At 48.0% G+C, this 26,529-nt stretch overlaps 1 protein-coding gene across 14 annotated transcripts in view; it reads right to left on the bottom strand.

Annotated features, from left to right (window-relative positions):
* Positions 1-3,560: 3,560 nt before the first annotated feature.
* UVRAG (UV radiation resistance associated) overlaps positions 3,561-26,529 on the bottom strand; it is a 289,633-nt gene continuing 266,664 nt past the window's right edge. For 9 of the 14 annotated variants that reach the window (XM_021062526.2, XM_084975314.1, XM_021062527.2 and 6 more), the window contains one exon: positions 3,561-5,458. In XM_021062526.2, the coding sequence (XP_020918185.2) occupies positions 4,756-5,458 (703 nt within the window). In that variant the 3' untranslated portion in view covers positions 3,561-4,755. Of the gene's footprint in view, positions 5,459-12,721; positions 12,828-12,857; positions 13,778-26,529 lie in introns of those variants that run through there. The other 5 variants (XR_014814738.1, XR_014814739.1, XR_014814740.1 and 2 more) reach the window with 3 other exon arrangements.

Here is a 26,529-nt window from a genome sequence, read left to right as displayed (position 1 = left end):
GGTTCCCAGGCCAGGGGTCTAATCAGAGCTGTAGCCACCGGCCTACACCACAGCCACGGCAACACCGGATCCTTAACCCACTGAGCAAGGCCAGGGATTGAACCTGCATCCTCATGGTTCCTAGTCGGATTCGTTTCTGCTGCGCCACGATGGGAACTCCAGCCCTGACATATTCTTAACGTGTGCAGAAGTGAATACCCGTGTTGCACAGCCCGAGGTACATGATGCAAGCAACCCTTGCTGAACTACGAACTCCTCCCCGTGTGCACGGTGCTTCGTGAAGATCAGGAAGTAGATCATAAATACACTTAGTGCTTCCTACACGCCAGGCCACGGGGGGCGGGGCTGGGAGGAGGGGCGGGGCTGTCACTCGTACCTGACAGATGAAGAGCCAGAGTCAGACAAATTAGGTAACTGCGCCCAAGTGCTAGGACAGGATATGGCGACGACGGTTCCACGCGGCCTCTCTGTCACCAGGTGTGGTGAACACGCACAGGACAAAAGACAGACATTGATGGTGTGGGCCCCATACAAACATAATGGCAAGGGCAGAATTCCCTCCGATTCTTTACAGATTAAGAAATAAGGGGTCTCCGGAATTCCCTTCGTGGCTCAGGGGTTAAGCAACCCAACGAGGATCCATGAGGACTCGGGTTTGATGCCTGGCCTCGCTCAGTGGGTTAAGCATCTGGTGTTGCCATGAGCTTTGGTGTAGGTCACAGACACGGCTTGGATCTGGCACTGCTGTGGCTGTGGGGTAGGCCGACAGCTGTAGCTCCGAATTGACCCCTAGCCAGGGAACCTCCACATGCCACAGACAAGGCTCTAAAAAGTGCGCACACACACACACACACACACACACACACACACACACACACAAAGGAAAAAGGGGTCCTTAAGAGTTCAATGACTTGACCAGGGTCACAACTTCCAAGCGGCTGAGTTGGGGCCTTGGGAATGTAGCCTCTAAAGCAGAGATGCTGGCGGTACTTTGAATCCCACAGTAAAAATCAGGTTCCTTATTCAATATTTACACCAAAACTACTAGGGACACAAAGACGAACCTCTTTTTCGGACACAGACTTTTTTTCCCTAAACAAAATAGTACAAAAGAAGATTAAGAAGAGTATCACTCGAGTCCAGCCTCCACCTGGCTGCTCATCACAATTCCCTTCTAACCAAGTCACTCTGGCGCTTGACAGCCTGGAAAGCTTTAAATCACTCATCAGCGCATACGCATCCAAGTCTCCTCCGCGGCCCCTCAGGTCCTTCCCTTCGGGCTTGCCATTCGATTTCTCCTCTCGCTTTTCTTCACATCCTTTAGGGCCCAAGCGAAGCCCACAAACGCACATGAGCCCCTGCCTTGCCTCTGAGCCTTTGCCCATGCTGTTCCCTCCATCCGTGAGGTGCAATCTTAGGCATCTTTCATCTGCATCAGCCCCGTGACCCTCTCCTGATCTCGGAGTCAGAATGGCTTTCTCTGCGTTCTGTAGCATCGCTATGCATCTCTCCATCAGAGAATTTATCACACTGAATTACAGTTAATCTTCATCGAACCTTGTCAGCCCAGACCCTCGCAAAGAGGGAGACAGAGAGCTGGCTCCCTAAATGTGGACGGGCCAGCTGACTGTTTAAAAACAAGGTTTTCATAGTTAACTCAGCTTCGCTATGAAATTCAAAACAACGAAGAAGACAGGACTCAAACACAGCGGGGAAATAACATACACTTTTACTCTCAAAATAAATACTAATCAATTTTATTTTATAAATACAGATGCTGAGTTTTCTTCCAATTACCAACAGATCAGTTTCACATGCCATTCGTTCTTGGTGGTGGTTTAAAAAATTATTTAAATAACCGGTTAGGTCAGGATAAATGGGCACCATTAGAACGGCTAAAAAAATATAGCTGGATACAATCTTCCAAAACTAATATTCTGGGGGGGGGGTTGGAAAAAATCTCTGGAATTTTTAAAGTGGGTAAAGGGGAAGCGAAGAGAGAGAAAACACCATCAAATATTCATCTGATAATATTTGCCGGCTGTTCAGTGTCTCAGCTACATGAAAACCGAAAGGGCTCGTAGTTCAGAAGTGGAGAGCCCTGAGTTTTCACTTCGTCTTAGATCTTTGAAGCACATTTTATTTTTTCTAGTGATGTAGAAGACTAATCAAAACGACTAGGAGGAGATGACACCTCTTCCCCTATTTTGGCTTCGGCCACTTTAAACAGAGGCACACCGAATACTGCAGCTTTGGAAAACGTTGAAGAGTTATTTGTGGAGAAGGCAACGCAGTAGCTTCTACCCGTGCATGGCAGAGACGGCAGACATCAAACAAATTCAACGAAACCCCCAAACCGAAACTAAACAAACCCCCAAACCTAAGAGATGTCTTGAGGCAAAACATCACTGGACGCGGCGTGGACCAGGCCAACGTGTAGGTACTTCTCCATCAGGCCTGGGCCACCGGACCGCATTCAATGCTGGGGTTTCGTGCTACGGGCGGGGGGAAGCTGTGAACCCCAGAATCAGGGAGCCCACAAACGGGAGGCGGTGTGGAACCTGAGCTGCCCCCTGGAACTGCGGGCGCTCCCATCCATGGTCCCTCTGGATGCCACGAGCCGGGCTGCAGGGCCTGCACCTGAATGCACCTCGTCTTTGACTTCGGTGTGAAGTTTAAAGTTCTCTTCGGAGTTCCCGTCGTGGCTCAGTCGTTAACGAATCAGACTAGGAACGATGAGGTTGCGGGTTCCATCCCTGGCCTCGCTCAGTGGGTTAAGGATCCGGTGTTGCCGTGGGCTGTGGTCTAGGCGGGTGGCTACAGCTCCGATTCGACCCCTAGCCTGGGAACCTCCACATGCTGTGGGTGCGGCCCCAGAAAAGACAAAAAATAGATAAAGTTCTCTCTCAAATCTGGGGGATTCACGAATCACATGTGATTCACTATCCATTGCTTGACACTAACACGGTCCCTCAAAAGCTCTTTTTTTTGGCGGGGGGCTGCAAGGGGGTTGACGTCACTTCCCCAGCGCCCAGTCCGACGTACATCCGAGCCCATGTCTCTCTCTACCCTCGTTGCCTCTACACTGCAAAGAGGCCATGACTCCACAGACGGCCTCTGGTCCAGGTTTAGAGGAGTTCCACCTCTTTACGAGGAATAAGGTGGATTTCTTCAGCTCAGGTTAAAGCTTTTAATTGCTTGCAGGTTGGGTCGGTCTGTCTCGAGATGATACTGTGAACTCTTTACATGAAACACAACAACGTGAGCTATTCCACTTAACAACGTAGCTCTGTATTAAAACTGAGCCCAGGAAAGCGTGGCTAAAATACGAAAATGATGTGAGACCCATGAGCTAAGTTGTTATGGAGGACAGGTGAGCTACGGCAGAGTACACCTGCGCAGGTGTGGGGCTGTGCACAATATGTAAACTCAGATGATGTCAACAACATTAAACACAGCCACAGGGTTGGTTCAGGCGCGTCCTGCCATGATGTAACATATGGAGATGCTGGTTCGAGAGGAATTTCAAAGCTGGGAGGGAAAAAAAAAATCAGGTCGAGTGAAGTAAACTCCATTTTTATTCTTCTATACAATACATGGATATATGCATAAAATTTCCTTAAAGAGCTTGCAACCCTGAGGCGGTGTCCTTGGGTATATAAAGTATAGAGCAATAGCAAATGAAATCGGAGCTCCAGGAAGGAAAATGGACTTAGAAACATAATTTAATATTTATGCAATTGCACACATACCAATAGAATTCTATGCCTCATCTAGTCTCTTAATACCTCAACTGCCTTGCAGTTTGCACATTGGACAGGCTGACTCTACATATATTTCATCATATACAAGGCCTTCCTTTCTGAATGAAATTTAATAAATTAACGTGGGATGTACATGTAGGGACTTCTCTAGGGTGACTGCATGGCCAGAAAGCAGGCCCAGTTTTTGACTCCAGCAGCTGCCCATGTAAGAACTTTGGCCTCCAAAGGGACCTGAATGCCACCCGACTCCTGTAAGCTGGGGGTCCTTGAGGGTCCCCTGGGATCCGCCAGAGGTGAGGCTTTTTCCATATAATCTGAGGGCCGCATCAGGAGGGGGGCTGACTAGAAGAGGGGAGGTCGCGGCGGCTGCTTTCCAGAACCAAGGACTCTGACGCCCTCCGCTGTCGGGATGTACAACGCATCGACCGTGAGGATGGGGGGGCTCAGCGAGGTGGACGGTGGGGCCTGGGGACAGGGCCTGAAGCTTGGGTATAAGGAGACCATTGTGCTTCTTGCTCATCAACTTAATGGATGGCCAAAGAGCCTTCAGGAAACGGTGGGGCCCCTCTGCTGAGTATTCAATTTCCCCAAAGGTTCAAAACCGGTGAAGGGCGAGGGCAAATGCTTAGGAGAATCTAAAGGCGAGTTCATCATGTTACTTATATATTATCATCTTCCCTCTGAGGATAACATAGACGTGTGCATAAAAAAGCAGACAAGTGCCTATAAGGTGACAAAAGCCAGAGAGTGACTCCTGCCTGGAAACCAGCGTCAGGCCTGCAAAGCAAAAGCTCGCTTTGTCTGGCCCACTGACGGGCAACGAGCCGGAGGGCCTCCTCCACTCGCACCGTCTGTTTTGCTGAGGCCTGTCCGCCGGGAATCGGCCGTTTGTGTCGTCGGTGTTACAGAGGCCAACAGTGCAGCTTTATCCTCATGTCAGGCGGCCGCGGTCCTGGTCCCCCCTGCCTGTCTGCTCGCTTGCTCGCTCGCTTCACTTATCAGAACTCCTGCGAGGCCGCCGGAAGCTGGATACGTTCTCGTTCAGGGCATAGATCCTTCGGGAGAACTCCTCGAATTCTCCCAGCACCTGTTCGTCGCACTCCACGGCCACGGCGCTGTCCACGGGGATGCAGCTAAACGCTTCCAGCTGATCGCCGGCGGTGAAGCCCGTGGCCTCCAGCCCGATGATCTCCTCCGCCTGCTCCACGGTACAGCGGAGCTCGGCTTCGGACCCGGGGCGGAAGCCCCCGGGGAGCGGGGCGCTGGAGCAGCCGGCCTGCTCGCCGGGCAGGAGGGTGCCGTTCACGGTGGCCGGAGGCCCCGGGAGGGCCGGGCCCTGCTCCTGGCTCGGGTTCACACGCGCGTGGCCTCCGTGCAGGCTGGTGCCCAGATCTGCCCCTTTCTTCTTGGTTTCTTTGGAGAAGTCCAACGAGGTGTCCAAGGAGGAAGACAGAGACGCCGTCTTCCTCTCGGCTTCGCCCTCGGGGGGGACGGCGGCCGCCGGCTGGGCCACTGCGGAGCTGTAACTGGGAGGAGGGGTTTTGTACTGGAGTCTCTCATTCTCGGAGCTGGCCCGTTTCCGGTGTCCCTTGTCCGGTGAAGGGATGGCCCCAGAGAAGCCTATGTCTGCACCCCCAAACATGGAGCTTTGTCGCTTTGGAACAGGGATCGCGCTGGAGGTGTGATGTCTGTCGCTAGAAGACAAACAAAAACGAGAAGTTACTTTCCGCTTCAGACCTCGGCTTAAGCCTTCTGGATCCAGAGACAGGAAGTGAGGCCTTTGGGTTGGAGAGAACACCAATTGCTAAGACTCACTCTTAGCATTAACTGTCGTGTCCAAATGCAAGAACCAACATAAAGTAGTCTGAGTTCAACTTTGGGAGCTTCTTTCAAGAAAGACACAAGACATACTGACACATACGCAGAGGCAAATACCCAGGGCAGGACGGGGCTGGAGACCTGGTCGTATGCGGAGGCGTCGAGGCAACTGGAAAGGCTGGATCTGGAAAGAATATTCTATGCGGACGTGACCAACTTCATGTGCCAGAAGCGCTACCGATGTTCTTATTGGTGTTTTTAAGGCTCAAGTCTTATTTTACCTCATCAAGCGGGGACCCTCCCTGGGCAGAGAAGGTCAATGACTTGCCCTTGGTAACCTCAGCGAGGCAGGGAGACGCTGGACTAAAACCCATGCCTTGAGGATCAACAGCTTTGCCAATCCCAAATGCCAATCACCTTCCCTTAGGTAACTGGCAGAGAGAGGACTGAGAAGAGGGGTGTGTGTGTTTATGCTGAATAAAAAATTAATTGGGAAATGACCTCTTCTTTATAATGCTAGTCACACACATTTGACCATACTTGGTTTTCAGGACCTTCTTTTTTCTTTCACTTTTAAAATTTTTACAGCTGCACCTGCGGCACATGGACGTTCCCAGGCTAGGAGTCTAACTGGAGCTGCAGCTGCAGCCTACGCCACAGCCACGGCCATGGCCACAGTGGATCCACGCCGCACCTGCAACCTACCGCAGCTCGCAGCACCGTCGGATTCTTAACCCAGTGAGCCAGGCCTGGGATCGAGCCTGCATCCTCACGGACTCCATGTCAGGTTCTTAACCTGCTGAGCCACGATGGGAACTCCTTCAGTACCTAAGTTTTGAACTTGAGTTATGTTTCAGGAAGATACCTTGGGCCAGCAATAATAACGACTGTTGGGCTACCCAAAGCATTTTAGCTTCAGAAGTAATTTCATATACATCGTTTCCCTTGGTCCTCGCAAAAACCCTGTTGAGAAAGCAGGGTTTACATTATTGCTCTTAAGCCTGCAATGATAAATAATAATTAATTAATGGAAAGAGCGTATCCAGAGCCTGGAAGTGATGGCTGTGTTACACACTGTGCTAGGTAAGCCACCGCCAGAGTGAGTACCGATCCCAGCTCCAGACATCCTACTTGGCCGGCTGAAGCCGGTCAGCTTCAATGTAACCATGTGAACAGACTGGGTCCAGAGACAGAGGGACGTGCAAACACACGATCCACCTACTTGTGTTCTTCCGATGAGGAAACACACCCGGAGAAGCAGCTCGCAAAAAGGCCACAACCAGGCAGGAGCAGAGGTTGGACTTGAGACAATACCCACCCACCAAAGAGCTACCCCATGTGGGTGTAGACACACGGAGCCGACCCCGCCTTCGAGGAGCTTCTCCTCTTGCAGGAGCAAGACAGCCACGATTATTGAAATAACACATCGCCACATCACAGTTGTTACAGGTGCCCTGGGAAAGAGGAAAGGCTCCCGGGTTCCTTCTCCCGGGTCCACAGCCACAAACCCTGAGGCCAACTCCCTGCTCCCTCTTCGCTCAGACTTTTTCTGATGCTGGATTATCCCTGGGGTCTGAGCAAAGGTTATTCTTCTTGAGAAAAGACAACTACAAGGCTGCTTCTAATCCACGGGCCCATCAGACTCCCCTGCTTGGCTCTAAGTGTCGATGCCAAGTGAGATTTCATAATTAGGGGTGGTCCCCAGGGCCCATACAGAACCAGGCGCGTAGATGAAGAAATGACTGTTTTTAGTTCTCAAGAAAAACCAAACGGAGCAAGAGCTGCTGGCTCTAACCTACGTTTTCAGCTGACATGTTGTCAAAACTCACAGTAATTGGGTAAGCTGCACATTTTTGCCAAGCTTGTTGTTTTCACTCTGCTACTTGCTGACAGCAGCTCTCTCTACAGGACTTTGCAGGGGCCCGGGTAACCGAACCAAAACCGCATCCGCACCCCCCGCCCCCCCCGCAGTGGGGTCTATTCTGGGCAGACAGGCCAACCTTCCAGTTGCCAGTCCAGCCCAGGAACCCATGTGGAACGCTGCCGGTGACACTGACGGCAGCATACGAACACAGGCCAGGTGCTTAAACACTCATGGCTCTGAAGGGTGAACGACCTGACACTCTCCCAGCCTGGGGGACCCTGCTCTGCTGCTCTCTGCTGGCCTCCAGGCAGGCCGATAAAAGGGCAGGAAGAACAGGCCTCTTGGATTCTGAGACTCCCGGAAAGCTCTCCTCAATTTTGTGCCCCGGAAAAGCAAGCGTGTGACATCCCTGCCCCCAGCTACAACGGGCAGGGGAACGCTCTTTTCTTGAGCATCAGTCAGGCTGAACTCTCACGTCTACCCTGTGAAAAAGGTAGGCAGGTGGGTGGGTTAGGTGATTCGTTCGAGGTTCCAGAACTCACATTTGAACTAGATTTGGTCTGACTCCAGAGCCTACCTACAACCGAGCATCCCATGTGGGGAAAATCATATTCGAATTCAACTAACATTCGCCAAGTGCCAGCGATATGCCGGACGTCAAGCCAAATGCCATGCTCCAGGCCTTCTCATTTAACCTGCCCAACCTATAGCTAAGCTCAGGGGTGTCACTCTTATTTTGATGGATGGATTCGAAGGCTTTGTGAGGTGGAGACTTTGGCATTCGCTGACATCCTGGTTTCTGTGATATTCTCCAGTTCCCCGGGATTTTTGTGAGACCTCGCATAATGATAGCATCAAATACAGTTCAGAAAACCCGACACGTTCCCTCTTAAGAAGGTAAGAAGATGAGGCCTTACGGGCAGACAGTAAGGAAGTCTGCACACCTAGCATCTACCCTCTGATCACACGTGGACTCTTTCCCCACTTGCAGCCATGTGCCAGGAAACCTTTCCAAAGCTTCGTCAGTCTTTCTTGTAATCTTAAAAAAATAGGTTGAACCAAAAAATGTATTTTCTTGATAACCCCGGGCCATCAGTATGGATTTGGTTTCCTAACTATGATATAGTAGAGAAACCATAGGCTTTTCAGGGGTGTGTTTCTGAGTCTGAGACCTGAGTCTGAATTCCTAAGTCTGCACTCAGGCTCTTCTGCGTTCGAGGTGGTGCTCTTGCCTGCAAGGGCTTCTCCTTCCTGACGTTTGCTTCGAATTTGCTGTGTTCTGTCAAGCAGATCGATGCCTTGAGCAGTGTGTGTAAAGCAAGAGTGAACAGCCTTTGCGTGATGGACGAGAGGCTATCTTGAGCATCGTATGCTTTGTTATATGAGTTTTGCGACGTTAGTTTTGGCTGCTCAGGATTAATTTTTTTATTACTTCCAGGATCTTAGCAATGTTCCAAATTTTTAAGATAGCTGAGCTTTAAACAGCTCAAGTGTTGAATGACTGCATTAAAATATATACAAACACACATGCATTTTTAATTATTACAATAATTCATACTCCTTGGAAAACTAAAAAAAAAGTATAAACCATATTGAAAAATAAAAATCACTCACAAGCCTAGAGCCATCAAATAACCGCTATTAATTTTGGATATTTTCCTTTCAGACTTTGATTTTATATGTGTGCCTTTAATTAAAAAAAGACACAAAACCCAACAAAACCCAAAAGTTGTACTTATACTATGTATATACAGTTCTGTATCCTGCTGTTGGATGTTATTAAAACTGCTTGGTAAACAATTCTAACTGGCTACTCCAGTAAATGGCAGATCACAAGTTCCTTAATCGTTTCCTTATTGTTGTGACTTGAGGACATTTCTAAAATTTGATTATTAAAAAACAAACTGCTGTGAGCATCTCTGTACAAAAACACAATGCGTACATTTTTAGTAAAATAATTTTGATTTTCCTCTTTATCGGAGGGTTTCTAGAAGGAACCGTCATGACACATTTCAGTATTAGCTAAATTCTTACAAGAAAAAAAGGACCATTTTACCTCTACTATGGCCTAAAAAGAGAAAGGTAGCAATTAAAAAAAGAAGGCCCGGAAGGTTTCAAGATTCCTTTTGTCTGGTTCAAGTCTGGCTTCGTAATTATTTTACCTAGACGGAGGAAGGGGTTGAAACACTTAGATGTACAAATTATGAGACCAAGTGTTAAAGACGGTTGACAACTCACTTGTCGAACGCAATCAGTGCATTATTTAAATTTGAAAAATAACCGATAGGGTCCTGGGGAGGAGCGGGTGGAGCAGGAAACGGGGCAGCATGTCTTCATCCTCCACTCCAGCCCAGGGCCCCTGTGTTCTCAGGAACTAGATGTGGGGGCACAGAGCCTGAGGTTTAACGACTGGACCGGGTTCCCCAGGTCACTGCACACATTCTCGTCAGCTGTTTGCCTTGACTGGCTGTCTCTCCCAGCCTGGCTGAGGTCCAAACTGGAAACCTAACATCTGGGGTTTAATGCTGCAATTAAAAGGAATTTATTGAAAACCAACAACCTACAAATTTACGAGGCCACGGTTTAGCGAAACAGGGCACAGGTTGTTGAGTAACTGAACCGCATCGGGGACTGTTACGTGACTTAATAATAAGCCTTTTGCTGCAAGTTATCCCAGGATCCCCAACGACAGCGTGACGACGGAGCAGCCAAGTTGCCGGGAGTTTAGAGGTCAAGGGGGTGGGTTAGCCTGGCTTACATCTGGCTTCTTGGGATCAAGTCTTCTCTGAGGGCTCTCACTTAAGGGGACCGATTTCTTTTTCATTCTGTCCTTAGTTAGTGCAGGCAGTTGCCTTTTGTTATCTCTTGGGCTGCATCGGGAGACAGTGGTGGCGATGAGAAAGGACACTCAAACTCCTGGATCTGCAACCATGAGCGAGCTAGAGCCTAAGGGGGAACTCGGCACTCAGCAGTTCAGTGACGATAGGCAGTCAGGTATCTTCTCTGTGCGCTAGTCTTTGTCTTTGTAAAACAGATCACTGGCCTGTGGTAAGGATGAAATAAAACAACACACTTCAAACCCCTGCCTGGCCCAATGCCTCCTACATACACGGATGGCAAGAGTAGCTGTAGTTGTGGTCTCTGTCATTATTATTTGCTTCCACGGGCTCTGGAATTCAACAGTATTGGCCTTGTTTTGCAGAAGAGGAAACTGAGGTTCCAAGACATGCTAATGCCTTAGACAGAAACACAGGCTAAAAGGTAGCAGAGGAAAAGACCAGAATCTAGATCTCTTTCCTTCGACTGTTTTTTCCTGTAGAGTATACTGTTTATTTATTTATCTGTTGGCTGTGCCTGTGGCATGCAGAAGTTCCAGGGCCAGGGATTGAACCTGCGCCACAGCAGTGACAAAGCCAAATCCTTAACCCACTGTGCCACCAGGGAACTCCCAGAACACTGTTTTAAAGCAGGAACAAATGCAGAACTCTGCCTACCACCCCGCCCACTTTTGCACATCAGGGAGCTACCCTCCAAGAGGCAGACAGGGAGTTGAGTTTGGGAGAGAGAGTACAAGGGGAGCCGGGGGTGGGGAGTGCTTTGAATCAAGTGGAAACCCCCAACTGCCTCTATTTACAGGCGCTAACTTCCCAGAATCCTTTGAGGTACGTTCCCATTGTACCCAAACCTCGGATGTATCATTTTTCTGCATGACTTTCGCCGTTTTTCTGTATGACTTTAGCTTTAGGGAGAGGGGATTATAATACGAGGGAGAATTTCTCTGTTTCCCCACCTGAAACGACGAGGACCCCGCGTGGCACTTCTGGGACCATCATGTGAGCTACCTTGCCATGAAGTCAGCCTGCGAGGTGACAGAGCCAGTTCCTTCCACACCACAATCCTTGCCCTGCAAGCCCCCCACCTCCCTTTTCTGCTGGTGTGACTGCCTGAAGCTTTAGCCTTTCTTTTTTTTTTTTTTTAAAGACAGAAAAGAGACGGGGAGAGAGGAAACGGGGTTAGAAAGCATTGGTCCAAAAGGCGCTCCCATCTCCACGGCGTCGTCTCATGTATATTCCACAGCCCCACGTGGAGCTCCGTCATTATAAAATTGGGGAGACAGTGAGGCAGGTCACTGCTCTGGACTCAGGTTTCCACTCCTGTAAGGTGGGCACATCCACCGAACAACAGGCGTTGCTCTTAGGAATAAATGATATATACCAGCAAAATTCTTAGTACTTCATAAATTATTAATGACAAAATGACAGCATCCAACACTTACGAAGTGCCACGGAGTAAGTACTCTGTAAATGGCTTTATATGTGGTCTCATTTAATCCTCACATCCTTGTGAAGTAGTAAGAAGATCACCCCCACTTTACAGATGAAAAAACTGAGGCACGGAGATTAGGTAACTTGCCCAAGGTCACGAGGCAACTGGCAGGGACTGCACAGAGGCGGTCGCACTGCATCGTTGTTAGTTTCCTTCTGCCTCCCCATCCCTAGGACTTGCCATCAAAATACATGGGGTCTCTGTTTCTATTTGATTTCTATTCCATTAAGTTTGCATGGATTTTTTTTTTTTTTCTTTTAGGACTTAGGTTGTTACAAGAATTCGGATGCACTTTAAGTATCAGTTAAGTATCTGCCAAGAAATGACGTAAATGTGGAGACTTAGGGAAAAACGAAATAAAGGAAAAAAAAAAAAAAAAAAAGGTAAAGATTTCCCATGTCAGGTGAGCTCTTGAAGCTGGGGTGAAGTTTTGTCTTTCTGAGAAGGTTTTCCCCCCCTCTCCTTGTTCAGATTCCCTCGTGCATGTTTTATCTGCCTACAGCCAGCTTCTCACACAGTAAAGCGCTGGGAAAGAGGACAATTCACGGTCTCAAATACGTGTCTTTCCCACCTACAAAACGTTTCCTCTGAGAAACATTGACTAGATCACAGCAGGTCAAAAAGCTAAATCTTGATTGTCTGGATCCTGGCCAAAATCTACAGCGACACCTCGGTGGAATAAGAATACTTAAAAAGAAGAGAGAGAGAGAGAAAAAAAAAAAAAAAAAAAAGAGAGAGAGAGAGAGAAAAAACCCACCCGCACGCTTTTAAATAACATTTGATCTTCTTCTTTCTCCCCCTGGTCGCGAGCTATGACCTCATGGCAGTGGGACCTCTACACGGAGGTGTTTAAGTTGGTTTAGAGCCATTAGAAATGTTTGAAGCTCTAGGTACTTCTCTGCGCCAATAGCATGTCAACTGTGCTTAAAAAGCAATAATAGTTTCTCACCTTCTTAAAGATTACTGCTTAAAGAACGCAGAGCAACGGCGGGGCTGCACGGAGCAAAAAGCAGGTTGCCAAGGCGAAGCTGAGGCAGAATTACGTCTTTTGGCAGCTGAGAAATTATGACATAAAGTTAGTTTAAAAAAAAAAAAAAAACCACCCAAAAATACCACCACCACCTCCATAAATTAGGCTACTATCCTTTTTCAAAATCCAGCAAAGGCTGGGATTTATCTTTCCCCCTCGGATCTCGTAGAAGCACGAGGCCTCCTTACGGGGAAGCCAAAGGGAACAGCGAGGTCTTATCTCTCTGGAGGTAGCTGGGGTTAACAGCTTTCAGCGTGCGGTCTCTTGGCCACAGGCGAGCAATCTGGAGGCCTCTCACCGTTACCGATAAGTGAAAGGGCTTCGTCTTTGCCCTGGGTGTTAACGAAAACAAGAGACAAAATAAAAATCGAAACAGTCTTGGGCCAAAGCGCTGGCTGACACCTGTGCCAATGGTCACTTGTGCCCTGGGCTCCGCGTGGAAGGGAGCCTGCCAAAGTCTGACGAAATAAAAACAGAGCGTTTCAAAAGGTACCACTGAACAAGGGAGCCTTCAGATTTTATTCAAGCTGAGCACTGATGGAAAGACGCATCTGTGACAGAGGAAGTTCCACAGGCAAAGGAGAAAACAGGCAGGCTGAAGAAATCCCTTGCCCCCGGCTGGGATGGGAGGGCTTCCACGGCCCTTGAGCTGGGCCCTTGCGGACCAGAGAGGTCCTGGCCCAGGCTGTGCACAGAGGCTGAAGGGTGTCCACAGCCCAGAGCCCATCGGGAAGCCAGCGTGGCTTCCAGGCTGAGCAACCTGGGCTCAGTGATCCTCCAGGGAGTGAGGTCCCAGGAGCTGGCGGGTCAGCCACTTCACCCGTCTGCTTGGAGAAATCGCCATGCAAATGCAGGGACTGAGTCACAGTCAGACAAGGCAACACACAGGAAGAGGACCCGGACGCACGTTCTGCAGAAGCAGCGAGCAACGCCGAGGAGCACAGCTGACGGCCCCTCGGAGCATCTGGGCAGCACCTAAAACACGGGAGTGATAAAGTGTTTATGCCGGAAACTGGAGAAAAAAAAAAATCCACCTTAGCCAGCAATGTCTCAGAGGCCAGCCCCAGAAAGGACTTGAGAGGGACATTAACATCTTGGTCAGAATTTAAAAAGCAGACTTGCAGAGAGGACTCCAGCACGCTTTCGACGCCAGAGGCCAGTGACAGAATCTGTGGGATTCAACCTTTGAAAGATGCCGCTAAAGTCCAACCAGCACATTTCTACACGCTCTGCCGCGACCCGAACCATGGGGCTTTCGTTGTTGGTTATTTTAAAAGAAAAATGGATAGCTGTGCCACCATTTGCGGAGATGCTGGAGGCCTTTGGAAGAAATGCCTGAATTTCAGTCCGTCGTCATTTCATCACTGCTTAGAGACTGCGGGACCCTGGGGACAATGTTTGGGAATCTTATCTTTGGTCTGTATTACCCCAGGGACAGCAAAAACTGTATGCGTATTAACAAAATATGTTAACGAATTAGTTACTCCCTCATTCAAACATATATTGAACATCTACTGGGCACAAGGCTCTGGGGATACGAGAGTGAGTGCGAAAAAGTCGTGGTTCCTGCTGGTATGGATCTTCCATCAGAGTGGGAAAGGCCAGACGTCTGTCACGGAATTACAGGCACCAATGTCAAATGACAACCTCTGACACCGGCTGTGTGCAGGCGAGGTCACGGGCTAAGAAGGGTTAGAACAGAACCGACTCCGAAAAGGCCGGGATTCAAAGGGCTGGTGGAACCCTTCACCAGGCGAGACACCTTCTAGGAGAAGGAGGTGCACATGTCCAGACCCTGTGTCAAGACAGAGAACAACGGCTGAGGACCCAAAAGCTCTTCAAGGAAGAGCAGCAGGCAGAAGAGAGCGCAGGAGAGGAAGACGAGGTCTAGACCTAGCAGGAGCCCAGAGGCCGTGCTAAGAGTTTTTCTCTTCGTTTAAGTCATTAAAGTGTTTTAGACTTGGGTGTGTGTGTGTGGATGGGAGGGGAGAGAGAGAGAGAGAGAAAGACTGATGGATTTGTATTTTAAAGTACATTTAAAAAAAAATCTCTTTAGGGCCACACCTGCAGCATGCGGAGGTTTCCAGGCTAGCGGTTGAATGGGAGCTGTAGCCGCCGGCCTACACCACAGCCACAGCAACGTGGGATCCGAGCTGCCTCTGCAACCTACACCACAGCTCACGGGAACACTGGATCCTTAACCCACTGAGCAAAGCCAGGGATTGAACCTGTGCCCTCATGGATTCACTAATCAGATTCATTTCCGCTGTGCCACGACGGGAACTCCTACAAGTGCATTCTGGCTGGAGCTGGAGAAGAGCCTGGAGGGGCTGCAGAGCGGATGCTGGGGGACCACAGGCTGTGCAGTAGTACAGGTGAGAGTGACGGAGGCTTGGACCACAGTGGAAATGTACAGACCCAGACAGCTAGATGCATGCGGGGAAGTTGGCAGAGGCTGCTATGGGGGGAAGAAGAGGGCAGGCGAGGAACCAAGGATTATGCCTGGCTTCCTGGCCAGTGGTAAAGAATGGATGGAGATGCCCTTTGCTGACGATGGCGTGCTGGAAGACAGAGAAGCTCACGGTGGCAGGGGTGGAAGACGAGAGAAAAAACATGGGCACGTAGAACGGGCTATGAAAACGTCCAGCAGGCAGTGTGAACGGAGGTCTGATATTAGGAAAGAGACCAGGGCTGAAGATGGACCCTTATGCTCCATTTCCATGTGGGCGATAATTGAAATGAGAGTTTCAGAGAGGACCCCTGGGGAGGGGTGAAGAATAAAATCAGAGAAAGAGGATCCAGGATGAGCACTGCGGAGCCAGTTTTTTCATGATGAGGCAGGAGAAGAGGAGCCTGCTAGTGAGATGAGGAACGGTCAGAAAGGAATGAAGAGAACCAGGGGGAGGTTCCTCTTCTGATGCTCAACGATCCCTTATGCAAAACATTTTATTCTGAATAGAGTTACAAGAGAGGCTGTACCGAGCAACAGTTGAAGTAAAGCCCCTAAGACCGTTCAGCCTGGGATCAGATCTTAGCTCCCCACTGATGGCTGTGTTACCGTTATTTCAACCTCTCTTGCCTCAGTTTCCTCGTGTGTAAGATGAGAGAAGATAATGGCCCCTAATTCGCAGGGATGTTGAGAGGATTAAATGAGTGAATTGGATGATACATTCGAAATGCTTTAGAAGAGTGCCTGGTGTGCAGTGACAGTCACTTGATATTAGCTATCGTGACATTACCTATTATATACATATCTCTCTACTATCTACTAGCAGACGGATCATTGAACAAGCATCACACACAATGATCTTTAACAGTAAAGGTAAAACACAGCTTAAACCCAAAGATCAGCCTGAAGCAGCCAGCAGTCCTTTCTAATTCCACAAGCCCCTGTCAATTTTTGATGGGCAAAGACGGAATCTCTACAGCCTTCTTGAACAGGACAGCATTTCAGACCTAGAAGGATGTGTATGTGCTGATGCTTAGCCCATGCTAAGGAGTTCCTCCCGAGAAACACGGACCTCTGAGAACAGGTTATGTAAGTGGCTTTTCTGCTAAGGCCGCCCCTCCTCTTCCCAAAGGCCAGTTCAGGTCCCGCCTTCTTTGTCAAAGCCTTCTTCAGCCAGGCCGATTTAACGGGACCTCCTCGAACAATGCTTGTAGTTATACCATCCCACGGATGCTTGCTACGATTGCCTGTACTCGAACACGCATTTCACTCGACAGTGAAATCTCTGCCTAGCGGTCTGCCGGGCATTGGGAATAAAGAGGCTTATACAGTAAGGTTTCTGTCATTAAGGAGTTTCTAGTAGAGAAGACAGCCAATAACCAGCCCACCGTGGCGCTCTGTATACAGCATCCGTTTTGTGGATTATAACGGGCAAGGAAGCCAGCTGTCACCTGGAGCCCTCGTCAGAGGGACTGCCTCGGATTGGCACTTGGAAGGGGAGGGGGAGTCAAGCAGACTGGGTGAGTGTGTGCAGGGGCGGAGGGGAGGAAGAAACGGAGGGAAAGGCGTTTAAAGCATAATAAAATATAATATGCACGCAGTCCGACTGCGGAGCCAACCAACACTGCAAACAATGTTCGGGAGAGACCTGGTTTTCTCTTTCCTGAAATCCACTCCTCCACTTCCTGGAGTTCCTGTCGTGGCTCAGCAGAAGCAAATCTGTTCAGGATCCACGAGGACGCAGGTTCGATCCCTGGCCTCGCTCAGGGAGTTAAGCATCTGGTGTTGCCATGAGCTGTGGTGTAGGTCACAGACGTGGCTCGGATCCCGCGTTGCTGTGGCTGTGGTGTAGGCCAGCAATTACGGCTCCAATTCATTCCCAGCCTGGGAACTTCCCTGTGCCATGAGTCTGGCCCAAAAAAAAAAAAAAAAAAAGGAAGAAGAAGAAGAAACTACTCCTCCACCACTTCCCAATCTAATGGGCAAGAATAGATACCGAGTGAACGTACTCGTTTTACGAATAAGTGGATTTGATTAGATGTACCCGAAAGGAATAATTTATGGCTTTTTCTTGGCACTGTGTTGAGAAACATCCAGTTCATGTAAAAGGGAAAAAAAGGAAAAAAAGAACATTACAGGGCTACTTATAACATGAAAAACAACACTGTCTAATGATAGTTACAGCAAATCTAAATGGGGAAATATTATGCAGCCATTAAAACCATGCTAAAAAGTTCATAACGCTATTAGGCAAAGGCTTAAAAAGTGATATACAAAAACATCAGTATATTCAACTGGAAAGACTGGGCTCGAACACAGTAGCAACAGGGTCACGTGTTACAGGGTACTGGCCACGCAGCTCTCTGGGTTTGAGATGTAAGTATAAAATACATCCTGGATTTAGAAGGTTTAGTCTAAAAAAGGAGTGTACAATTACTACTTTCGTAATAATTTAAAGATAGTGATTACATGTCGATAAGGTACTATTTTATTGGAATTAAACAAAATATACTATTCAGATTAATTTACTTATTCCTTTTTACTTTTTTTTTTTTTCAATGAGGCTGCCAGGAAATTTACGTTTCTTACACATGTGGCTCAGACTCTATTTCAGTGCTGGTCCAGCTGATATGATCTCAGCTGTATAAGAAACACAGAAACTGACTCACTTAACTGCGGGTCCTCTCCCTGGATTAGAGGGCTATTGTTTTCCCCTCATCTGGACATTCTTATGTATTTTCCAAATTGTATCCACGGATAATTAAAAGGAATGAATAGGAAGAAATAAGGCATAAATAAAAACAGAACCGGCCCTCACTTTGGTTCAAAGACGTGGCTGCTGGAGGTGGAGAAAAGGAGCCGGGGGCGGGGTGGGGGGTACCCCAATGGCTTTCTCACTGATGGAGAGTGAGGTACAAAGGATGCTGGCCAGCTGTTCTCCATCCTGACTGGAGACAGAAAAAAGCGGAAATGGGTGTTAACCGCAGAAGGGGGCCTGTGAGTTAAATATAGGGAAGAATTTCCTGAAGCGAGGGTGTTTAAACTCTGGAATGAGTTATGGAAGAAGCCTGGTCCCCCAAGGTCTTTTAAAATACTACAGATACCCACATGCCTTGTGAGTTCCTGTCTAGAGGCAATGAGATGACTTGTCAAGGTTGCTTCTACAATAGCTGTCTTAGGGAAAATAATTCCCATAAAACTTTCTTTTTCATTTATTTTTGACCAGGCTTCACTTTTCATATTAAGGATGCCACCCTGCAAGGCCAGCCCACTGGCTACGGCCACCTGAAGAAGCACTTTGGAGACGCGAAAGACAACGTCATTCGATCTAAATTCAAAAACCAACATCAGTTAGACGACCTGGTTTTTAAGCCCCTAAGGGGTCACCTGCTAGAGTTTAGATCTGAATTCAGCATGAGCAAATGAGGGAGAGAAGGTGAGAAGACAGATTTGCTTTTAAAAAGTGAAGCTTAAAAAAAAGGTTAGAGGCTTGAGGTAAAGTGGATACTCTGGGCAGGGGGAGGGAGTGGGACGGACTGGGAGTCTGGGGTTAGTAGACGCAAACTACTGCCTTTGGAGTGGATAAGCAATGAGATCCTGCTGCATAGCAGAGGGAACTCTATACCTAGTCCCTTGCGATGGAGCATGATGGAGGATAATGTGAGAAAAAGAATATAAAAGCTGGGTCACTTTGCTGGACACTAGAAACTGACAGAATACTACAAATCGACTATAATGGAAAAAATAAAAATAAGAAAAAATAAAGTGGATACTACCTCATTTTCACAGGTGAATGGTTTGGCTTAAAAGCTGAATTATTATATGGCTATCCTTGATTTTAAAGAAAGATTGGCTCACTTGCTCTCAATTCTCCTTATTCTCAATTTACTGAAAAAAAAAACCAAAAACCAACAACTCGTTTTCTTAAAATGTGTCAAAGTTCTTAGCTACTTTCTGTGCCATTCATTCATTCAGTCATTCAGAAAAGCTATTGAGCTTGATTCCATTTATACCAAGGAACGGAGAACCAGATCAGAAACAGCAGCAGAAACATCACCTAGAGATTTTGCTACTGACATGACATGACCTTACATAGAGCCACTGGTAACTTCTCCCAAAGTCACATCATTAAATGCTGGAAGGACTCAGGAGACATATTCCAGCAGCTGCAGAAAAGCCAAGGATGATACTTCTCAGTGCTGAGGTCACTGAAACTGATGCAGTCCTACACAAATGGCACGCCTGGTCCTGCATCAAGTCAGTCCGTCCGAGGCTGAGCTCCACCCTGTGACCGACTGTCCACTGAAGCTGGGGCTCAGGCTCTACGTCCCACATGACGGCAAGACTGAATCATGCATGGGAATATTTTTGCAAGACATGTTCTTCAAAATATTTAATTTGTCTTATCTACTCATTCAGAACATAAACTAAACAACTGTCGACTAGGCCAAGGCAGGGCAGATCTTACACTTTTGAGTTTTGTCTCTTGAACAGTGCTATGTGCAGAGGAGACACTTAATGAATTGCTACATGCATGAATAATACTTGATAATATTTTGTATAGTCCTTTTTAGTTTATAAAGCACAAATGAGACATTATCTCATGTGCTCCATACAGCTATGCTTGCTTGGGAAATAGGGCTGGGGCTATTCACTCCATTTAAAAAACTGATAGGCAAAAACAATTTATGAAAAACTAAATGACAGAGCTGAAGTTGGAGCCTATGTTTTCTGATTCCCAAACCCAGTGCTCTTTTCACTGTACTGTGGTGCTTTCTAGTCAGTAAAAGAGAAACTTAGAATTGGAATTCCCTGGTGACCTAGTGGTTAAAGATCTGGCATTGTCACTGCTGTGGCTTGGGTCACTGCTGTGGTGTGGGTTCAGTCCCTAGGCTAGGAACGTCCACATGCTGTGGGCACGGCCAAAAAAAGGGAAAAAACAAACAAATAAACAAACAAACAAACCCATAAAGTAAGACAGGTGGTTTTAAAATCCTGCTTTTATCATGTCTTATTCTAAAAAAGAACATGAAATTCAAGGCAGACAAACATTATGGGCAACAAACATTTGAAGCCAACTCAGGTGCTTCCCTTAGTTTGCTTGTTTCTTAACCAGTGAAGCTAAACCATGTAATTGCTTTTGCTTCTTTTGGTCAAAGCTCTTAAATTCTTCACAAAGTTTTATGACTCTCTGAGGCCAATGGGATAAAATAAGCGACAAAGAATGTTTTCACCAGAACTGCTGGCTCTGGTTTTGTAGGGTATTTTTCTGGTACCCTGGATTTGACTTTGGTGGGTTTCCCTGGGAAAGGCAGCCGGTGTTAGGAATTCAATGACAAGGGGCTGTGGAAGGGCGGAGAAGGAAAAGAACGACCATCAACTCATAAGGAGCAGCCCGGTACGAGAACAAGAACGTGGAACGAGGCGTCAGATGATCTGGGTTTCTGTCCCAGATCTAGTCACTCATCATCACGTGACCATGGCAAGTCTATCACGTGATTTCTGAGTCTCAGTTTTCGGATCTGTAAAAGAGTGATCATCATCCTTGCCCGCCTCCTTCACAGAGTCATTTTAAGTTCAAATAAAAACATGGAAAATTTTGCAAATGAGTGACTTTGATTTTTCGTAACCTTTTGCTTTTTAGGGCCAAACCCGAGGCACATGGAGGTTCCCAGACTAGAGGCTGAATCAGAGCTGTAGCTGCTGGTCTACACCACAGCCACAGCAACTTGGGATCCGAGCCGCATCTGTGACCCACACCACAGCTCATGGCAACGCCGGATCCTTAACCCACAGAGCGAGGCCAGGGATCAAACCTATATCCTCATGGTTCCTAGTCAGGTTTGTTACTGCTGAGCTAAAACGGAAACTCCCTATTTTTTGTAACTTCTCATGACAGGTGAGAGTTACCTAAGAAGATAAATACCAAAAAAGGCAGGTGAGCAAACAGATTTGTAGGGTACTTATCTCTAAGGCTTCGGAAGGGTCATACAAAGGACGTGGGGAAAGCGGGAGGGAGAGGGTATTTTGAACCACGAATGTACAAGGCAGCGTGAGCAGTTATGACAAAACGTGACTAAGAATCCTATCCTATACCTCTTTGTAAGGAGATGCCTGCAGATTTAAAGGAAAAACAAAACACCTGTAATAAAGAGTAGATGGAATTCCCAAAAGAGATGACAACCACAATTCCTTTATCCGTGACATATTCATAATAATACCTACCATTGATTAACTACTGCTGCATGCCAGGAAGTATGCCAAGCATTTTCATGTATAATCTTTCTAGCAATGCTACAGGTAGGCCCCATTATCTCCATCTGACAGATAAATTTAAGCCGACAGCTTAAACTTGCCTGAAGTCACAGAGACAGGAAGTGGCAGAGCTGATATTCAAACCCAGGGTCTTCCCATGCTCTTTGCGACTGGGCAGCTGCTTCCCACTCTGGCCTATACCTCCGTCTCCATGAGCTTGACTCCTTTGTGTGCTCCGGGTCCCCAAACACGCCATCTCCCTAGTGAAGGCTCGTCCAGGTCTCACCCACACCCCTCACACCCAGAAGGACATGCCATCCTATGCATGTTCCAGATAACCTGTCTGCCTTTCTTGTAGTACTTGATACTTTCTGCTGCTGATTAACATTGTTCCTATTGCCTCAATGCAAGTTCAAGGTCCTCCACGAATAGGACAGAAGGCTGGTTCGTTCTCTCACTTGCTCAGCCCACAGCAGGGCCAGGCTGGGACCACAGGATGAGCGAGACACAGCCCCAGCCCCAAGCTGCTCCAGAGCCTAGGGGGTGGGAACGGTGGGGAAGGGAGGCTGCGCTTCTGGGGGAGGACGCGTTTATCTGGGCATCTGCCCCTGGGCCTGCTGAGTGGGTCAGTGAATGAGGTGGGATGTGAGCTGCAAGGAAGAGCAACGCTTGCAGAGGGCAGAGGCAAAAGCAGGCGATTCTCGGCGGTGGGAATTTGTCTGAGCAAAGAACTGAGGTCAGAGCCGAGCAGGGCATGTCTGGGGTCGAGCGGGGGTGAGAGACGGTGGAGACACACCACTGAGGCGCTGGCCCAGGCCCCGGATGCTGGGCGGCATCGCACAGCCGGATCCCGGGCGGCATCGCACAGCCGGATCCCAGCCAGCACAGCACATAAACGCTTCCGCTCGGTTCTCGACTTATCGTCTCGATGGCAGCCGTCACGCGGCGGCTCGCCGTGCATTCTTCCCTGCTCATGATTCAGCGCGAGCATCAGCCGTGCACGCGCATGGCACCTAGAATCCGGGACCACTCTGAAGCTGGTCGTAAAAGAAAGAAAAATGGGAGGTTTAAGAGGCATGCTGGTGGCTTTTAACCAAAATCTTAAGGAATATAACCTCTGAGCTGAAATTCTGCTTTTCAAAACTGTGCTGCTTGGCAGTTACAACCCGGTTAGTGACCAGAGGATGAGAAAATGAAGACCCTTTTTGGAAAGGGCTGGCATAAAGGGCTCAGGGCTGTGCCCCGGGTGGCTGTGTTTGTGAGGAAGAGGAGTGGTTTCAGGATTCATCAGGGAGATGCTTCTGATTTTAGATAAGAGCTTTGTAACATGAAAGAAAAACATCACTTCGTTAAAGGAATTCTGACCACATTGTCTTTTTTTTTTTTTCCAAAAACAAAGCCAAACAAGCTGTCACATCACTTGGAAGCTTACCATAAGGAGGAATTCAGTGTCTGCACTGATCTTCAGCCAGTTTGAAATCCTTGACACTGAAAGAACAGACGGCAATCTATTTCTGCAGGGACCAATCTGAGAATGGTAACAAGCACGCTAAGAGGGAAGGAAGCGTTTCCTTTTTCAAAAGATGTAAGAGGCTCCCTTAGGAGCCTGCGTTTTTTTACCCTTTGCCCTGAGGAGCTCAGGCTTGGGAGTAATTCCTCAGCCCGGGGCTGCTCTCTCAATTCTCAGGTTTCCTCTGAGGCTGGGAGTATTTGTTCCAGCGTTGTTTAGATTTGGAACCTCCAGCCTGGCTTCCCGCGGCGGTCTTTACGCGGATCATGATGCAGCCTGCGTTGCGCAGTACTCTGCATCTAGCTCAGCAGCCCAGTTTTCTCTGCATCTAGCTCAGCAACCCAGTTTTCATCACAGCACTGGAATGACATGGTACCTACTAGGCATTCAATGCCCATGTGCTTGCATGGCTGGCAGAGAGGGGCGCACAGATGCACGAATCTGGGGGCTGATGGATTCACTACATTGGCGAGAGGAGACCTGGACTCTAGTCTTAGTTATTTTTTTGCTTTTTAGGGCTGCACCCTCGGCATATGGAAGTTTCCAGGCTAGGGGTTGAATCGAAGCTGTAGCCACTGACCTACACCACAGCCACAGCAACGCGGATCTGAGCTGCATCTGTGACCTACACCACAGCTCAAGGCAATGCCGGATCCTTAGCCTACTGAGCAAGGGCAGGGATCGGACCTGTGTCCTCATGGATCCTAGCCGGATTCCTTTCCTCTGCGCCACAAAAGGAACTCCCTGGACTCTAGTCTTATTGCCATAAGCTCACGGGTCACCCGTGCCTGGAAAGTCATTTAATTTATCTATGCCTCTGGAAGGAGAGTAGCTGGAGATGACCACTGTAGGAGGGGAAGCACAGTCAGGCTGCAATGAGGAAGCATTTCCTTGTAAGCACTTTGGGTAAACTGTCTCAAGAGATCTCAGAAAAAAGGGGATCTAATCTCTGACGTTTCAGTAATTTGATGTGATTTTGTTTCTCATTTTAAAGATTGACTTTCCCCTCCTCATGTTGTATTTGCAGTTTTATAGTCTTCTTTTTTTTTTTTTTTTTTTTTGCCATTTCTTGGGCCGCTGCTGCGGCATATGGAGGTTCCCAGGCTAGGGGTTGAATCGGAGCTGTAGCCCCCCCGCCTACGCCACAGCCACAGCAACGCGGGATCCGAGCCACGTCTGCGACCTACACCACAGCTCACAGCAAGGCCAGATCCTTAACCCACTGAGCAAGGTCAGGGATCGAACCCGCAACCTCTTGGTTCCTAGTCGGATTCGTTAACCACTGAGCCACAATGGGAACTCCTATAGTCTTTTTCTTGAAAAGGCTTTCCAAATTGTATCAGCTCGAAGTACCACGAAACCCAGATGCTCTCTGTTCCTATAATGAATTTGCGCTCTAGTCAAGGGGGTCTATTCTTTGCCCACAAAAATCTCTGTGGTGCCCTCTCTAAAACTGCCCCCTCTGTGTGAGGGGAAGGATGCAGATGGTGGCAGGAGAGAAGGACGAGGGAGGGGACATCCTGGACAGAAGGACAGTTCGTGCGCCGACTCTGAGACGGGAAAGAACTTGTTGGGGGCCAGGTAGCAAAGAGCCTGGATTTGGCTCCGGCACTGAAGCTCGGGGGGGAGTCGGATACAGCTATAACTTAAAAGGATCCGTCTGGCAACTGCGGAAATGAACAGAGGTGGGACAAGAGTAACATCAGGGAGCCAGCGTGGACGAGTGCAGCATCTGGGTGAGAGAATGCGGGGCTGGGGCAGGCTGGAAGCAGTGGAGATGGCGGGAAGGGGTCGGATCTGACGGATGCTTGGCGGGTGGAGAGGGCACGGTTTGCTGATGAGCCAGACGGGTTCTGGGACAAGGGACGAAAGAAGGCGATCGAGGATGAGCCTCTGGTTTGGGTCGAGAGAGTGTCACTACGGAGCCCGGGGGAAGGACAGCGTTAGATGCAGAGGCTCAGGTGCCTGAGACACCCCGAGGGGAGGTGGCAGGCAGGTCTGTGGCTACACCGAGTTTGCAGGAGAGGCTTACGCTGCGAATAGAACATGGGGAGCCAGAAGCAGACAGACGGTTTTCAAAACAGGGGCAGGGGATGAGCTCACATGAGAAGAAAGCAGAGACAAAGAGAGGCCTCACATGGGGCCACCGAGAACTCCATGTCGAAGGGTCAAGAAGACTCTGAAAAACAGCAGAAATAGAGCAGCGGAAAGGAGGAAAACCAGGGGAGGGCAGAACTGTGGGAACCAAGAGGGGGACTGTTTCACGACGGCAGGAATGGCCAGGAAGGCCCTATGTCCCTAAATGCAAACTAGGAGCAGGACAGAAATGTGACCTCTGGGTCTAGCGGCACAGAGTTCCAGGCACCTACCTAGAGAAGAGGAATTTTCGGAGACTGAGAGACCTGGAGTGACTTAATGAGGAACTGGGAAAATAGAACACCACCAGACCCACAACCCTCACAATTAAATCAGCAGCTGAAAACCTCCACTTTCCCCCTAAACAAATGAACGCTACGTTTTTCAGACGTTCACTGTACGGCAACAGATAATTCCTACTTTACATAACTGTCTCAGAGACTACAAAAGAAGACAGAGCCTTGATTTATTTTGTGAGGCTCTCACAACCTTGTTACCAAAATCAGACAAGGATTATTATCGGAGAAAGAAAAATCATAAGCTAGCCTCATCTCAGTGCACAGAGGCAGATATTCTAAAAATATTAGCAAATCCAATCCAATAATACACACAAAAATAATACATCCCCACCAAGCAGAACATATCCTAGGAGGCAAAGATGGTTTAAAATCAGAAAAGGTATTAATAGTTAATAACACAGTAAAGAAGAATAAATAGAGTATTATCTACACAAACATAATAAGCATTTCATAAAATTCAAAATATATCCATTCATGACTTAAAAAAAAACCCTCTTAGTGAGCTGGGAATAGAAAGACACGTTCTTTTGCTAACAATATCTTATCCAAACATGCAGTAAGTGTAATAACTGAGGAAAAGAAGCATTTGCTTTAAAGTCAGGAATAAGACCAGGATATCCACCACTGCAGGTCCTCTTCCATAATAAAACGTAAGACAAGAGAAAGCAATAAAAGTTGTAAAAATAGGAAAAAACACCATCATTCACGAAAAAAATGTATACACAGAAAATCCAAGAGACTCTAAGATAAACCATCGCAATGAATGCTAGCAAGTGTGCCGGATACATTTTCAAAACACAAAAATCAGTGATATTCTTGTACCCTAGCCACAAAAAAGCTGGACGTTGTCGTAAAAAATTTATAACAGCAACCAAAACGGTAGGACGAAGTACCTGCTAAAAGATGTGTAAGACCTTTACGAAGAAAACTTTAAAACGTCACTGAGGTGTGTTCAAGAAGCAGAGAGAAAACACAGAGAGAGACAGCACGTTCACAGCGAGGAAGACTCACTGTCACAAAGCTGTCAGTCCCCCAAATACAATTCATGAGTCAAGAAAAGGCAGAAGAGTTTTGAAGA

The sequence above is a fragment of the Sus scrofa genome, chromosome 9 (assembly GCF_054392235.1).
Source record: "Sus scrofa isolate SSC_HxYL_T2T_F1_AM1 chromosome 9, Sscrofa_HxYL_maternal_Yorkshire_Landrace_v2.0, whole genome shotgun sequence".
Classification (NCBI taxonomy): domain Eukaryota; kingdom Metazoa; phylum Chordata; class Mammalia; order Artiodactyla; family Suidae; genus Sus; species Sus scrofa.
The sequence above is the reverse complement of the archived record's forward strand: the minus strand, read 5'-3'. Positions and strand labels throughout refer to the sequence as shown.